At 36.3% G+C, this 17,883-nt stretch overlaps 1 protein-coding gene across 2 annotated transcripts in view; it reads right to left on the bottom strand.

Annotated features, from left to right (window-relative positions):
* Positions 1-297: 297 nt before the first annotated feature.
* Positions 298-17,883, bottom strand: part of FYB2 (FYN binding protein 2) — a 97,889-nt gene continuing 80,303 nt past the window's right edge. For both annotated transcript variants that reach the window (XM_019742549.2, XM_019742548.2), the window contains exons 14-20: positions 16,235-16,263; positions 14,726-14,786; positions 8,597-8,680; positions 5,993-6,083; positions 2,744-2,900; positions 2,606-2,639; positions 298-2,276 (exon numbers count right to left, since the gene is read on the bottom strand). In XM_019742549.2, the coding sequence (XP_019598108.2) occupies positions 2,255-2,276; positions 2,606-2,639; positions 2,744-2,900; positions 5,993-6,083; positions 8,597-8,680; positions 14,726-14,786; positions 16,235-16,263 (478 nt within the window). In that variant the 3' untranslated portion in view covers positions 298-2,254. The remainder of the gene's footprint in view (positions 2,277-2,605; positions 2,640-2,743; positions 2,901-5,992; positions 6,084-8,596; positions 8,681-14,725; positions 14,787-16,234; positions 16,264-17,883) is intronic.

Raw genomic sequence — 17,883 nt, forward strand, 5'->3', positions numbered from 1 at the left:
GTTTTTCCTAAAAATATATTCCATATCAATAAATAGTAATTAGGTACTACATTATATTAAATCAAATGGCTTGTACTTTAAAAACAGAAAAATATTCACTTTTAAAATTCTATTAAATATTTAATTATTACATCCCAGCCATTTTTTTGAAGTCTTAATATTTGAATTTCAAAACATTTCTTTCAACATCTTCCAACTTCAGAAAAGACCAGGTACTAAAATAACGACACATATACAGTATTGTGTATTAAGGATTTTAGGACACTTTTATTTATATGATTACATTATAGCCCAACAACAACCCCATGACGTAGACAAGATGACGCCCTATTTTACTGATGAGGAAATTGAGTCTCAGAGCTGAGTCATGGAATTAGAACAAGAGCCCATGTCATGAGATACAAAGTGTATGGGACAAGTCTATCTCTAAGTTCAAATTTAGTCCCACTGTCACTATAGGATTAAAAATACTTCAGGTTTTGGTGAGGTGGCAAGAGTAATATATGGTTTCTGATTCTCTTTTGTACTGGGTTATTGCATGGAAGGTCTTTGCTCAAAAATAGCCCTACACTCCCCCTCACTTACCTCCTTGCCCCTAGGCCATACTTAGCCTCATCTTCTACAGTAAGGCCCACTGTGACAGGTCTGTCCTTAGAGTGTAGGAGAGGACAGCAGTTACCTGACTGCCCTGCCTCTCACTGAGCAGATGCATTTAATTTAGGGGGATCCAAGCAGAAATGTATTCCCAATTTTGGTACCATCCTTAATCTCCCCAAAAAGAAATCTCAGAGTCATGCCCTAATTCTCTCTCACCTCTAATCAGTCACCAAGACATTGTTTCCTTATCTTTGTAGTATCTCCAGTGGGGCTCCTGTACTGTGTATTTTTATTGCTGCTGTCTTAAATTAAGATCTAATGTTCTTTTGCCTAGAATATTGCAAAAACAAGTGGTCTCTCTCTCTAATCTATCACCCATACTGCTGTGATTGTTTTTTCTCTCTAACCATCTGACATTGCCTTCCTAATGAAGACCTTTGAATGGTTCCTGCTTTCTAGAGGAAAATGGCCAAGTGAACTCTCACATTCTAGCCCCAAATTACCCCATTCCAGCTCTTGCCATTTCTCACCAGACACAGCAAGGATTCTACATCTCTATGTCTTGGCTAGCAAATAATATACGTCAGTGTTCCCTTATCTGTAAAACCTGAGTCTTCTAGGCATTTTATTCATATCTACGTATTTCCCTCTCTAAACTCTATGAATATTTTTGATTCTTCTAGAATAAGCTTCACCTTTATTGGAACATGAAAATGAAGATAAAAGAACATAGGAGGTTACAGTATAAGGGATGAGACCATGGAATAAATCCAACCATGCCCTTGAAGGCCAGACTCACCGTGCTTAACAGGCAGTGTACAGCGCTTGAAACAGAATGTTGTTAACAGTTCAGCTTTTTAAATTTTTCTTTACTTTCATAGAAGTAGAAATACATGTGAATTCTATTATCTGAATAGGTGTTCAGGCAGAGACAAAATAATAACTATTTTCCTCGTTTTGGACATTTTAAACTGATACAGTGTATACATTATTTAAATTTTGTTAAATGTACGAAGGCACTTCTTAAAATGATGTTGGGTGAATTTAGGAATAAATTACTTTTCAGCATACTATTCCCAAAAGAAACCAATTATAAGCAGCATTTTGAGTCTGATTTTGATTTTGTGATAAAGCAGAACACTTATACCTTGATTTTTTAAAAAACTGAGCTGTAATTATTTCATATTTTAAGATTATACTTTAAATTTGAGTATTTAAAAGACCTTGGTTACACTAATTATTTCTGAGAATTAAAATACACCCAATTCCAATGTACATCTTTTAGAAATTATAAACACTTATATACTAATATTAGAAGCAAACTAACCATCTGTACAACTAACTGAGTGCCATAAGGCATGATGTCTAACTTTGGATATGGCTCATTAAACAAGTGTTCAAATGCTAACACAGTTTCACATTCTTTTGAGCCAGCAGTGAAATAGATACTGAAATAGACATTGAAAGATAACTGTTTAAGAGTAAAACCATCTAAATGTGGAGGATTTGTTTTTGTTTTCTCTCCTAAGTTCCTAATGCAAGTTTCCACAGATTCCACTATCTCATTTTGACATGTAAACTGAAACTGACAGGAGGTAGGAGTGAGATCTTAGAACTAGTTTTCACTTGTGCATTCACACATTTGATGTTGATCTTCCTAAGGCGACCAACCTTGATGCCTGAGAAAAAAGAAAAATATACTTTGAGATATAGGCCAGTTGAATAGTGAGTAGGAGATTTCTGGGAAATTTCCTACCCAGTTTAATATTTTTATGCTTCTTTAAAGTGTTTATAAATACGCTCTGTAGAGAAGTTTGATAGCATACTCAGGAGACAATAATAAAGTCTCTTCCCAAGTAACCCTTATAGAATAAAGCAGTGCATATCTAATTTTCAAAAATTTTCCCGAATTTAAATAATTCAGTCGTCTTTCCTGGAGACTCATGTATATAGCAATATGTTAAATATTTATAATTCATGATTTGAGGTATAAAATCAAACCACTTACTTGAAATTTAGATGATCAATTAGCACATATCCATCTATAGAAACAAAAGTCACAGTTACTAATCTGAAAGTTATAGAGATAATGCTTTGAGATTTTTTAAAACAGTGAAATTTTATGGACGGTAAGTCAGTAACTTACATTCGCCTTTAGAATTGCGACATATCAACAGATTTTCTTCAGTGGTATCAATGACTTCCAGTTCTTCTCCAGGAGTTATTGGCAAATCGAATATTCCATTTCTTGAGTTACTGGAACATGCCACCGCTGTGTTGATGACAGTAATCTCTTTGTCATACTGAAATGAGAAATGACTACTAATCAGACTATGCATAGGTTTTATATTTTCATTATAACAACATTAATGGAGGGCATAATATAGTAACCTCAATATATACTCAAGGTGCTAGATATTAAATAACATCTAAGGGAACAGAAAATAATAGCAAGATATTCAGTGAAAGGAAAGTAATTTAAGGAAACAATAGTAAAATGCCACCATCTTCTATTTATTTGGTATGATCATATTTTCAAAGTGTTTTCACACCCATTACTGTACTAGAATGAATTCTGGTGACTGAAAAGGCTATAACATGGACATAAATTAAGTGCTGTGGACAGTGTGTTAACTGTTTCAGTAATAAAATTACCACCAAACCCAGGAAAAGAGAAGTTAAAAAAAGAGGGAAAGAGGAAAACCTCTTTGTGTAGTGCTTTAGAGTTTGCAATATTCTTACATACCTAGCATTTCTAGATGATACTCTCTACCCTTTCTCTCTGGGTGGGCTTATATATTCTTATATGTAGCTATAGCACACGTATTTTAAAGTATGGTTTGGGGGCAATTCCCACTCTCCTTTTGTGGTCAAAGACAGGCATTTGTGAAAAACTGATGATAAGTTCAATTTCTGACCTCACGGGAGTTTTTTCTTTGCGATAAACTAGCTGGCCTATATACATCTAGAGATACATCAACTTCTAATGAACTGAAATCTGTTGACTGGAAAAAAATAGTTCCAGAACATATAGCTCATATTTACGGATGTCTGCTTCATCAAATTAGGGTGGCCAAACATTTCCTTTTGCTCAGGACGGTCTCTTCGTTATAGCTAATGTCTCTATTTACAAACATTTATTATTATGATTAGGTATGCCTCCTTCCACTCTCAGAAGTGTCCTGAATTTGGATGATAAATTATAAGATCCCCTCATATCAAGTGGGATCTGATCCACAAGACAGATTTTTCCTTGGCCTCACCAAATAATAGCTTCCTAACTGATTTCTTACCCTTTCCAGGCCATTCATTGTTCACTGTGAATACACAGTAATTTCTTAGAATGCAAATCAGATTAGGTCACCTTCCTTTTTATAAAGTTCTAAAAAGTCTTCGTTGCTTTCAGGATAAGATCCACATTTCTTAGCTTGACATTCAAGGTCCTTTGCATACCGCCATTCCCCCCAACCCCATTTCTGTCCTTTTATTGAAGCCACATCAAGCCATATGATAATGTTGAATATACCATGTCCCTTTCATATTTCCATGCCATTGCTCATGCTGTTTTCTCAGCTTGAAATACACTTTTTTTCTCTTAACCACCTTGCACAAAGACTTTTACAACTGCCATGTATAATTTACTGTTTTAATTGTACTTCGTATATACTCCTATTATAACATTTAATAAACATTTTGTCTTATGAAATGAAAATGGAAGACAGTTTTATTCATCACCTCCGATGCCTGGCACAAATGTACCCAATATGCTGTGATTTGAGCTGGGTAAAAGTTATGGCATACTTCTTCTCATGGCATATCAAGGAAACCTACCACAGATAATAAGGAAAAATGGAATCATACACATATGAGGAATGGAATGTCTATCCCATATGAGACGAGACAGTCCAAATAAAGTGGGGGGAGAAAAAGCACTAGATGGAATGTAGGGGTCTTTTCAATAAGTAATTGTTACACTGTTGTTTCTCAACTAGTTAAATAACATCACAGTTGGCAGCCGATGATTTCATAGTACAATTTAGTAGTAACCCTAATCAGCTTTGGTCCAAACTGGAGTTATTAGTGATTATGAAGGATTTGTGTCTATTCCTATTTCAGTTTAGTCTAAAAACTAGTTTTGGATGTTTACAAAGTATTAGGTGGTCCTGTTCTGCTCTGCACATGGATATGAGGAGAGATGGGTAACCTTTGTCCTCTGTGAGCTCAGTTTCATTGATGACAGTGTAATTCCAACAATGTTAATGTTTTGTGATAAGCTAGAGGTTTGCTTGGGTGTACAGAAGAAGAGGAATTTCTTTAACTGGCAAGTTTGGGTAAATCTTGGAGAGATGATGCCTCGACTTGGTGTTGATAAATAAACGAGAGCTAGCCAGGTGGAGAAAAGCAGCAAGGCATAGGTGGCATTTGGAACAGACCAAGTAAATGCCTCGAGGAAGGAAATAGCAGGACATGGATAGAGGTGGAAGTTCATCCAAGGGACAAAACTAGGAGCAGTTTGTCGCCAAAGCACAAGGTGCAAGGTTTAGAATGGCAGAAATAAAATCAGAAAGACAAGCAAAGGTCATGACATGAAGAGCTGTATGCCATGTGAAGAAGCCTAAACTTTATCCATTTGGCAATGGGGACCTTTTGAAAGATTTTAGGCAGAGTAGTGACTTGGACAAATTTTAGGAGCAGGATGCACACGCTCTCTGTCACAATCCAGTGTCTGGCACGTGGGAGGTGTGCAATATGTTTCTTAAATTAATAAATTCTTATTCTGACAGTATATGAAGTCAAAAGGGAGGATCATTGGATTCCGACTAAATCATTCATTTTCACTGTAATTATGCAAAAAGTGCTCCATGGACTCTCAATGAGAGGATAAGAAGTCAAGGAGCTTCAGCTGCTGCTTCATTCATTCAATTATTGTTTAATTTGTTTCATGATTCATTTGTTCACTGAACATTATGTGACCAGTTTTATATTGGGAGCTGGGAAGCAAACTTGAGACAAAATCTCTCTTTCAAAAGGGACTCAAGTTTAGTTCCAAATGTGCAAGCTCTCACACATACTGTAATACAACTGAGCCGTGTTTTAACAGATATGTGTATAATAGATTTTTTAATGGGTGCTGAGAGAGTAACTGCCCGGAGGAGTTAGTGAAGAGTGGGTAACATTTGAATAGAGCAACTGAGGAGTTTTTCCAAGCAGAGGAAATAACATATACAAAAGGCATGATACTACAGAAATGTAACAGGAATAAAAATACCAGCTTTTTAGTCAAAGATGATGTCTTAATCCCAGAGAGACAGAGGTGAAACACACTTTGAGACTCTTTAAAAACAGGTTTTCAGTCTTTAACATTGTTGACCCTTACCTTCAGAGCAGAACATACCTCAAATCTTTCTCTAAAAAGTTTTTCTCTTTCCATTCTCTTCTTTTCCAAGTTTTGCTTCTTGTTTCTGAAGAAATTTCTTGGAGATAAACTGGCAAGAAAAATGCAGGTAGGGTTAAATGTACTATAATAAAACTTCAAGTTTCCAAATCTATAAAGTCATTCTATTTCAGGATAAATTCGGGTATAATTTTTTTTGTGTGTATGATTTTATATAAATTTTGTTATGCACACACACATTTCCAATAGAGCAGATTGTCCAAACAACCTTAACAGAGTAAGTAAAACCAACTGTTTTCCCCTACTATTAAAAAAAATTTTTTTTTGACAGCAAGATAATAACTTGGAATAACATCTAATTGCTTAAACAATTTAAGTTAAACAAACTTTGTGATCAAATTTAGAAGTATAATTAACTTAAAGACAAAATTTAAGGAAATACATAAATTGTCCCATTTGCTCTCAGATTATTTAATGGAACACCACAAGAGTAAGTAAATGGCTTATATTTTGTGGTTTTCCAAGTTTTCAAACCTAATTGGGGAATCAAAAATTCCTGTGCATCAATCAAAGAACTGCCTGGCATACTGAATGATCATGAAGGATAGAATTAAGACAGTAAAGCAAGATGCCACAAAATACATGCAAAAATTTCAGGACATACAATTGGACAACCCTATAGCAGAGGCTGATTATGCTTTTATTTCTCCCTTTTCCTCCCTCCTGTTCTTCTGTGAGGGTTGGTGCTGCAGTTTAGTAGTTTTATGCATCGATAGAGGGAAACAAGTCAAACAAGTCCTGTCATTTTCATTCAGGAGTGTCACTTGTATCTATTTCATTCTGTTCAAGATTACAGCTACCGCCATATTTCAGGCGATGACCATTTGCTTGAAGTACCATCTTCCTCTTGCCTTTCCTCCTGTGAATCCACCTGCCTACTACCTGCAGTCATCTTTCTAAAATTTAATTGGTCGTGTTACTCTCTTGCTTTGAAACCTTTTAATCTCTCTCTACTGGCTGTAAGGTAGTCATATTCCTTAGCATGGTACACAGGGCATTTTATAATCTGGCCACAATCTATCTTTCCAACTGCCCTTTCCCATCTACACACAAAGTTGGCACGGAACATCTTACAAGGTGGGCTGTCATATCCATGCCCGTATACCCATCATGCCCTTCCCCAATCTCTGAAAACTTACAATCTTTGATTAATAAAGGGATAATAAAAGGATTGAACTAATATAGAAAAAATCTTTTATTTATGAGAGAATTAGTTATGGTAGAAACCAAAAGGGAACTGAGAGCACATGGAAATTGATACATCAATCCACAGGAGTAACGACAGCCTCAATATACTGCATTTTCAAATTTACTCAGTTGAGAATTAAATTATTATATATCAGTTTAGTGTAAGAAATAAAAAAGCTCTTGAAAACTGTTTCCTAGAAAGACTTATGTGTAGTCATTAAAATACTAAAAATTTTTTTGTGTGTGTGGGGGATGAGCAGTAAGAAACCTTATTATTTCCTCTCTTGGAATGCTGGGATGCTATGCTATGCAAAAGCATGAAGTTTAAGGTGGGAAGTGCTTTTCTAGTCTGTGAATACATCTTTCCAACTTGGGAAAAATAAATCACATCAAGTCTATACCCAAAGAAAATAAACTGAAGGGAAGGGTCATCATCCTGTGTCATCCTCTGAGTTTAAATATGGTATATAGACTGATACCTTATTTTTTTGGGGGGTGTCCCTGTAGGACTTTTTTAGACAGGTTTCCCAGAGCAGACAGACCACACAGTGTTCCCAGCTCAATGACTAAACAAGGATTTCCCAAAGATCTCGGTTAAATGGTGTCCCTCAGATCCTGCCCCATCTCCTACCGTGTTTCCCTGACAATAAGACCTAACTGGAAAATAAACCCTAGCATGGTTTTTCAGGATGACATCCCCTGAACATAAGCCCTAATGCGTCTTTTGGAGCAAAAATTAGTATAAGACCTGGTCTTATTTTCGGGGAAACACGGTAGTAACTGAGGTGAAGACTGGCGCACTGACACCTAGTAACCATCAGAGACAATAAAAAGTCACCTCCCCCAACAGCCCACTGGGAACTTAAATCCCATGACCGATAAAACATTCTTGATAAAACATTCTTTTGTAATTCTAACACTAAGGTAGTCATAACTAGAATCATATTGTATTTTAGGGAAATCTGTCTTAATTACTATATGATCCCAGTCTCATCTCAAAGTTTCATTTAAGTTCAAATGGTATTAAGGTCTGTCTTATAGGGGAAAAGTCCTTACAGCCTGAAAAAAGACTGGAAGCTTTTCATTGTTTGGTAAGACCTGGCTTGAAATCTTTCCTTGCTCCCTAGCCACCAAAAGCAGGGATGATGAGGAGGAAAATAAATGTCTGTGGTTCCTTACATTTTCATATTCTTTGTCTCTTCTTATCCTCTCAACTGTATTTTAATTTAGGTGTTACCATTCTCATTTTGTAGATGAGGAACCTGAAAATCAAATTTACTGACTTGCCCAAGGTTACAGAGCTAGTAAGAGGCATAAATTGCAACAGATAAACTATAGTTACACCTATAGACTTACCTTTCTGATTCTTCACCTTTTTTCTCTTGTTTTCCCTTTGGTATTAAAAACTTGGGCTTCCAAGGTTTTACTTTATCTTCATCTCTGAGGAGAACAATATTTTTGAGCAAGTAAGTTAAGATTGAACTAAAACACTTATGGCACCATCAGTACTTTCTGGACAATTATGTTTTACAAAAAATTATTAAAAGTCATCTAGAAGTATAATATTTTGATAATGTAGGGCAAGGCCAGATAGCAAATATTTTAGGCTTTGCCATATCATCTCTATGGTAACCACTCAACTCTGTTATTGTAACCGGATTTACAAAAACAAGTGGCAGCTATATTTGGCCCACAGGCCAGTTTTCTGACCCCTGATCTGGAGTGATCCAAATTTGAAATCAGAAGCAAAAGACCAATCTGCTTATAACCACACTTCCTCTCTTTTCTGAGCCTCAGTTTCTTTTGCCTCTAAAATGTGAAAAATAATATTAACCTTCACCCTGAGAGAAAACTAATCCAACTAATGTTTGGTATTAGTAGAAAATGATTCAGGAAGGGAAGAGGGTATTATAGAAAGAAATAGTGCTTTTTTTTGAGCACCTATATGTCAAGTCTTATGCCGGGCATTTTAATATGCTAACTCATTTGCTTTTCACAGTAAGCATTACAGCCATCCTTTAAAGTAGTCATTCATAAAGCTTTACAAAGGAGGAAAGAGATGATCAGTGAACCATCATGGTCACAGAAATACTGGCTTTCACCCAGATGCATTTGACTCTAAAGTCTTTGGTCATACCTGCTGTTGCAAAACGTGCTTTTTACCTGGTATGACAGGGTTACCAATATGTCCATCATTGGTATGAGCAAAACAGGATCCTACTCTATCAGCCACCTGTCTGTCTCTGGGGTCTGCACGTGTGAACTTCAGTAACTCTTCAGCGAGTCAATTATAACCACAAGGATATTACGTCACAGGAATTTTTGAGATTTTCAGAGACATTATGTCATCATTCCTTCAGATTATATTCACAAGCATGCAGCTGCGCTGGACCAGCACTGAAGATGCAGCTTAAGGAAGGTTTTTAAGAAGCCTTCCAGGACTTTTAAGGGATCTCCAATTCCTCTCTTTTGTCAACATCTAGTGCCGTGGAGTAGCTGACATGCAGCTCAGCAAGGACTTCTTTTCTGACTGTCCAATGGTCACTCGTTTTCTCTCTCCACTTTAGGTTCCCAGAAGATGGGATCCAGACATATATTCCAATGTGGCCGATGAACTCAGCACAGTGCTGGGCACACAGCAAGTGTTCAGAGAGAATTTGTGCACAGACATACTATTTGGAGGGAGCTACAACTGTGAGGGCAGGAAATGGGCAAACTGAATGCCTACTTAGACATTTATTTTCTTTACTGATTCCAAAGCAATATATTCTGAGATTTTTAAAAAATTGGAAGAAGTGGAAAAGAGATGAAATAAACATAATCTGACCTTCCAAAGACATATGATTTTCCTTCTAAGCATTTTCCAAGCCCTTTTAAAAATTGAATTGAGATCATATCATCCATGCAATTTTGCATTCTGCTATTTTTCAGTGGTCAGATTGCAAGCACTTCTCCATGTCATTGGAAACTATTCAGTATATATTTAGCATATATTTAAATCGTTCTATTGAATACTATAATATTCTTAGCAAATTATTGGATATTTGGATGGTTTATAAAAAGGAGACTTTTTATAAATAACCCTAGACATTTCTGTGCATATATTTTTTCTTTCTGTTTCCCTTATTTTTTCCACTAGAGCTGGTTGCTTTGAAGTGAAATCACTGAGTTAAGAAAAGGGTCTGGGCATTTTAGATACATATTGACACATTATTCTCTCGGAAAGAGCATACCAATTTATACCCACACTAGCCAAGCGAACATTATGCTCAACTCTTTGTGTCTTTGTCAACTGATTTTAGCTTTTCTAGGGATCTAGTTACACATGGAACATTGACAAAAATTAACCATATTCTAGGCATAAATCATGTCTCAGAATATGTCAAGGTATTAACAACTACTTTCTCAATGTACTAATATCAACTACAATGACACTGGGATAGATTAGAGAGCATGGAAACAGATCTTCAGCTATACGGAAACTTGGTATGACAAAGACAGTGTTGTAAATCAATGGGGAAAATAAAGACTATTCAATTAACTGTGCTAGGACATTTGTTGCTCTGGAAGAAAATGTAGGTAGATCTTTGCTTCACTTATATACCAAAATCAGTTTCAGCAAGCTCTAAGGTTTAAGTGTAAAAGGCAAAACTAACTGTTTTAGAAGAAAATGGGAGAATATATGACCTTGGGATAAAGATTTCTTGAAAAGATAAAGCAATAGGGTAAACTGGTAAATTCAAATACAGTAAAATTAAGAATTTTTATTCATCTGAAGACTGGAAAGGTAGTTGAAAAGGCAAGCTACAAAATGGGAGGAGATATTTGCAATGCATATAACAAAAGAAAGGCATCTAGAATGCATAAAAATACTCCTATCTATAAATGAGTAAGAAAAAGACCAATAACCCAATAGGAAAACAGGCAAAAGATATCAACAGGACTTTTGCAGAAGGAGAGACATGAATGGTGAATAAGCATATTTAAAGGGACTCAACACTGTTAGTAATGAACGTAATACAAATTAATACCCCATGAGACAGTGTTTTATACCCACTAAATTGGCAAAAATTAAGAATTCTTTCTGTGCTAAGTGTTTGTGAGAATGTGGGTCAATATTCCCTTTACATTGCTGGCGAGAGTGTGAATTGGTACAACCACTCTGGAAAACAAGCTGGCATCTTCTTATGAATTTGAATTCCCTATATAATTTCCATTTCTTTCCCCTTCTCGGTATATATATCTCCTAGAAAAATTCTTGCACATGTTCAGAAGACAGGAAAGTTGTAGTGGTACTGTTTGTAAGTGCAAAAAAATTGGAACTATTGTAATAGCCACCGACCAAGAGAATGAAGAAATAAATTGTGGCATATACATACAATGAATATTATAGAACAGTAAAAATGAGTGAATTACAGTGGTGAAAAAAAAGGATGGATTTTATTTGAGTAAAGTTGCAGAATTCTGTATTCAGCATATTATTTTTATAATATTCAAATCCCAAATGACACTATATTTTATCATGTGTTTGATAACACTTTTTTTGTTTTAACAGGAAATGAAACACACCGTTTAGGAGACTGGTTCCCCTGGGGGGATGGCAATGAGAGAGGCTCGGGGATGAGCAGAAGGGAGGGAAGCCAAGGCATCGGTTATGTTCTAGTTCTGAAGTCACGTGATGGGTCTCGGCGAATTTCTTTTGTCATGCTTTACAACTTACATATGTTTCTTATTTTCTTTTGACTTTTACAAATATTATATAATTTACATTGAAGAAAAATAATTCATTCCTAACTCTAATTTGATATTCCAGGGTCCTCCTCCATTTCATGACAAATTACATCTCCTGCTTGTAACACCCTCTTTCCTGATCATATGCCTTATGGTCCAACAAACTTGCCCAAACATACATTTTCTATTTATAGAGTTGCCCTCTTCCCCTATATCCTCCCGTTCTCTCTCTTCTTGATCCCCAGTCTCCACCTGTCAAAATGTTACCTATCCTTCCTGCTTCAACTTGGCACAGAGACTTTTCTGGAACCCTAAATTATGGAAATGGCTACTTATGCTGAGCTTCCAGATTACTTTGTACTGTTTCTTTTTTTTTTAGCAGGTGCTTGTTAACTGACTTAACAAATTATGTTTTGGTATGAGGCCACATGCTATAGATTAGAAAGTCACAGTCCCTCCCTACCTCAGGGAGTTCCCACCTAGAGGAGGAGACAGGCAAGAAGCAAGACCAGTACAACTATGAGGAAAATGTTCTGATAAAAATGGGGTTCTTAACCCAGATAGATAAGGTCAGACAGGGCCTCCTGGGGAAAGTAAAATCTGAATTCAGTTTTCAATAATGAGGACTAAAATAGATAACCAGGCAAAAAGCATGACAAAGTGCTACACCTAGAACCATTTTTTCCGTAAATTCTCACCTTTTTATAGAGGTCTTCCCCAACCATCTACTCTAAAATGACTATCGGCCCCCTCCCAATACACACACCCTATGCCCACTGTCTTTCAAAATATCCAAACAACCAAATTCCAATGTGAAATTATAACTTATTTTTTCTTATCTGTCTCCAATCACGCAGGAATAGAAATTATATCTGTTTTCATTGTTGTATATCCAACAACACCTAACACAGTGCCTGGCACACAGTACATGCTCAGAAACATTTGTTGAATGGAGCAGGAAAGCTGGGACAAACGAGAAGCTTTTGAAATGCTGGCCAGCTTGTTGAGTTCAAAGAACTCCAAGTAATATATAGTACGGATGGAACACAGGAATGGTGGGGGAGTGGGGAGTACAGGCGAGGCTGAGAATTTGCTAGGGTTGCGTCATTAATCAATTTTATGTCTTCCTAAGCAGTTTGGATTCATTCTGAGAGTGAGGGACAACCACTAAATGTTTTTTATAAGTTGATGGATGGTCGAATTTGTGACATGATCACATTTGCACTTTAGAGAGTGTGGAGAATAATCTGAAGAGATGAGATGGTCGTTTGGGAAGTGTTAATAATCCACCTGAGAAACAATGAGGGCCTGCATTGTGGGTGTGCAGGAGGGATGGGGAAATGGGAATGTTTTGAGAGTTATTGGAACAGAAGAGGGTGCAGGGCAGGAGAGGAGGCAGAGTTAAGGACAATGCTCAGGGTTTTGGTTTGGGCAACTGTGTGTTTATTGAAACAATCGCCAATATAGAGATTAGAAGAAAGAGACCACATTTGAATGGGGAGGGTTGAGATTAGGAATTATTATGGAATTCTGAGTTTCAAATAGAATTATTCAGCAGGATTACTAAGGTGGAGGACAGCTGACCTCAAATGTAAATTTTGATATCATTACCACAATGATTATAATTAAAGCCCTAAATGTGGATGAGATCATTCAGGAACGTAATAAGGAAGAATAGAACTGAAATAGGAAATCTGAGAAACACATACTTTTTAAAGAGATGAATGGTAGCGTTAGAACTGAGACACACGCACACAAAACCAAAATCAAATAGGAGTAACAGCCAAAGGTGAGGAATAAAAAATAGTGATAACATGGAAGCCTGGGGAAAAGTTAATGTTTTGTTTTCCTTTGAAGGATAGCATGTTTTCCCCGAAAATAAGACTTAGCCGGACTATCAGCTCTAATGCGTCTTTTGGAGTAAAAATTTATTATATTATAAAAGACCGGTCTTATGTTATTATATTATATTATATTATATTATATTATATTATATTATATTATATTATATTATATTATATTATACCTGGTCTTATAGTATATTAAAATAGGAACCGGGTCTTATATTAATTTTGGCTCCAAAAGACGCATTAGAGCTGATGGTCCAGCTACGTCTTATTTTCGGGGAAACATGGTAGTCAACAGTTTAAGATATTATAGAGAAGCTAAGTAAGATAAGGTCTTAAAGGTATCCACTGGATTTAACCAAGAAGTTGTTAGTGACCTTACCAAAAATCAGTTCACTGGTATAAGGAACAGAAGCCCAAAGGCAGTGAACTTGGAATGAACAGAAGAGACCTTTATTTTTAGCCATTTTATTGAGAGGGAAAGGGCAGAGAGGTAGCTAGAGAAGGGAACCAAGTTTTGGGGATGCTTTCTCTTTTGATAGAGTACAGTTATTTAGTCTTTGAGAACAGAGGTTCTGTCAGTGCTTGCTATTTTCCATGGTGTCTTATACATAGGAGGTTATTAAATAAGGGTTTATTGTGTTGAAATAAGTTTCAAATCCTAGATTCAAAGATAAGAAACAGATTCTAAAGCTTCAGTGACTTTTGAATCACCTACCACTGTTAGATCATCTGTGTTATTTATTGTTTTCCCTTTTTAGCCAGGGGAATATCACAAGGTGACTTTTCATCCAGTATCTAAAAATCTGAAGATGGCCCTCTGACCATATTTAAAAACTAAAAAAAAAAAAACACACGAGGAAATGAGTTAAATAGCAGGGATGACCAATAAGGTAAATTGACTTACTGTGATTCTTTTTCATTTATGTTCACATCATCATGGATAATAACTTCCTGAGACCTAAATTCTAGGGGCAAGATAGGATAAAAATAGTCCAGTATTAGATATGATTTATACAATTGCTGGCTCCTCAAATTGTACACAATTATCCAGCTGTGTCCCCAAGCCTGTTTTATCAAAATCTGATCATAAAATACAGATAGGCTGAAAAGATCAAAGAACAAAAAGTCCTTCATTTGGAAAGAAATTCAACTGAGGGATTAAAAAAATTGATGTCCGAATATCTCAAACACACATACATGTATTTATTTCAATTTGATTTCATGCAGATTTCCAGAAATATGAGTTGCTGAAAGAATCATTTTTTAGACTAAGTTTCTATCATCCTAGAACTGCACAAAGATATCATCCTGCTAGAATACTGAGAGTGTTTTTCCTAATTCCTAGGGAAAATAAAGTTTAATAGAATATTAATGTTGATTTTTTCCATGATTGTTATTTTAAATGATTGGCGAACTACTTTTATTATAATCGTGCATAAAATTGACTCTGACTTAGTACATGGTCATAATTAGACATGTTCAGTTTAGGATATTCACAGTCCTTGGTGCTCTACATAGAATTCTCTAATGTTCAAGTGATTCACCACCCAAATGAGTCTGAGACCTGGCATAATTATTCACAACTCATGTTCTGTTATTCATAAATTTGGATGGGGGCACAATGCATACCTATTCTAAGTTGGCTTTTTTTAAAAAAACACAGACCAAAGATATTTTGGGAAACCTGTAGTTTTACCAGGTTTATATAATCTTTGTTGATTATTTAGTTCAGCATTATTTAGTTCATATTTGTGGAAAATACTATACATTTGAACTGCCAAGTCAGAGTGAAATCAAAGTAGCCACCATGGTTAGAGATCATAAACAAACACCAACAAACAACAAAACACATGGCCCTTTTTTTATAGACAGAGTCAACTTACTGAAGTGCTGAGAGCATACTATGTGTCATCCATTGTGCTAATTTGTGCACTATTGTTTTTATAGCACAACAAACAATACATTGTCCAATGACCCACCCTTGATTCAATTAGTATGTGTACTGCAACACGATCATGTTTAAATTATGTCTCAATGAGTGTGATGTGGCTGTCAAACCTTCAAGAGGCTGTGTGACCTAATGTCAAATGCACGAGCCTCATTAATCAGAGAGACTTGAGTATAAATCCCAGGTCACTAAAGTAGAGATGTGAGGCCTGGAGCCTCTCCCTAAAAAGGGATGATAACATCTATGCCTCTGGGATTTAAGAGGCCTGGTATATGGTAGGCCTTGAGAAAAGTTACTCATCTTCCCAAAACTCAGTATTACTATTGTGTAAAATTTCATCTTTGATTTTGATGTATACTTCTTCATTAAATGTGGAGTGCAGGAAGGACTACTACTGCTGTTTCCCTTCCCTTAATGTGCCAATGCTGAGTAGTTTTGTGCCAGTAATAACTAAATGTCACTTACCTAAATCGGGCAGCGAAATGGACAATGCACTGTTGATTGACAAAAGATGTAAAAGGTTAAAGGGAAAAAAGCCGTATTCAGAATAACGGATTGATGACTAGGTTTCTTGATACAGATGCTTCTAGGCAAAGATGTGAAGCAAACCTTTCCTTGCAGCTTTGTTCTGATCACCGCCTCCCTTGTAAAAATCAGCTTATTTACCCTTTGTGACCACCTATACCTGGTTTCCTAACCAGACCACCTCAGGCTCTCCTGCAGCCCTGCCCTTCTCCATCCACGAGATTCTGTTTCTCTCTTCTAACATTCCAAGATGTCAATCAGATACAAACAATGTGGAATAAGTATGATGAGAGAGAATAACTTTCTGGTGACACTGAATCCTGCTTATTTAATATGCATAAGCCAAAGGGATGACCTGAGGGGAGAATTCCAGGCCTGGTGGAAATGGAAGATGGTAAATTGCTAAATGGGAGAGGACATTTGGCCCAGGTAGATAGTTTGGTTCTCCTCAAATCTCACAGTTAAAGAGATCACCCGGAAGGAAGTATGGCGTGGTAGAAAAAAAAAAAAAATCCACCTGTTTTAAGCAATGATTTCAGTTCAGTTCTACAGGTCTTTTATAGACACTCACCATGGGCCAGGCTCATGTGCTGGGTATGCAAAATGATCAGAGTTCCTGTCCTGAAGTAGTTTGGGATTTAGTGAGGGAGACCAAAAGTCAATTAATACAACACCCTGTGATGAAAACCTAATAAAGGATGTCCAAAGGAGCAGCGCTTTCAGGAAACCCATCTAACCTTTATGTAAGCCTCAGTTTCTTCATTTCTAAAACACATCTCAGCACCTTTCTTACAGAGTTACTTTTGTATTGGGTGAACGTTCCTCAGTGAATGTGCCTGGGACAGAGCGAATGCTAAATGATCCCTGCTCTTAGTGTCTATAAGACCAGATTGGATGCGGCCAGGATCGTGATATGGAGGATGGAGTACAAGACATATATGGTCATGGAGGCAGAAGAAGTATTCTAACCTGGATCCAATTGTTTTTTTTTCCTTTAAAATTTTTTTTTTCCAATTCTAGTTGACGTTCAATGTTATTTTATAGTACTTTCAGGTGTACAGCATAGTGGTTAGACGTTTATATAATTTACAAAGTGATCCCCTGATTAGTACCCACTTGGCACTATACATAGTTATTACAATATTACTGACTATATTCCCTATGCTGTATTTTACATCCTCGTGGACCCACTTTTTAAGGGACTGTAAGTATCAAGCTAATAATTTTTGTCAGAAGCGTCTAACCTGCTAAGGCCAGGATCTGCCTTTACGTCTCACTGACCACCGGAGCTAAACTAAACTCCTTCTTTTTCCATGGTCAGGACTGCAATTCATAAACCCCATATTCTGTTGGATCTCTTGGTAGATCTATAATCAACAGACAATTAGACTTAAAATCACATAACTTTGAAGTTTTATGATTGAAAAGAACTTCAAGGTGGAATAATATATAGTAATTCCACGTTAGTATATGTAATGACCTTGGGCAAATTATCTTACCATCCCCTGTCATCATAAAATACAGATCAATATGTATGTCTTTATGACTCTAATGATAGATTAGGGAGAGAAGTACCTCCAGAGACTACT

Source organism: Rhinolophus sinicus, linkage group LG06, assembly GCF_036562045.2.
Source record: "Rhinolophus sinicus isolate RSC01 linkage group LG06, ASM3656204v1, whole genome shotgun sequence".
Classification (NCBI taxonomy): Eukaryota; Metazoa; Chordata; class Mammalia; order Chiroptera; family Rhinolophidae; genus Rhinolophus; species Rhinolophus sinicus.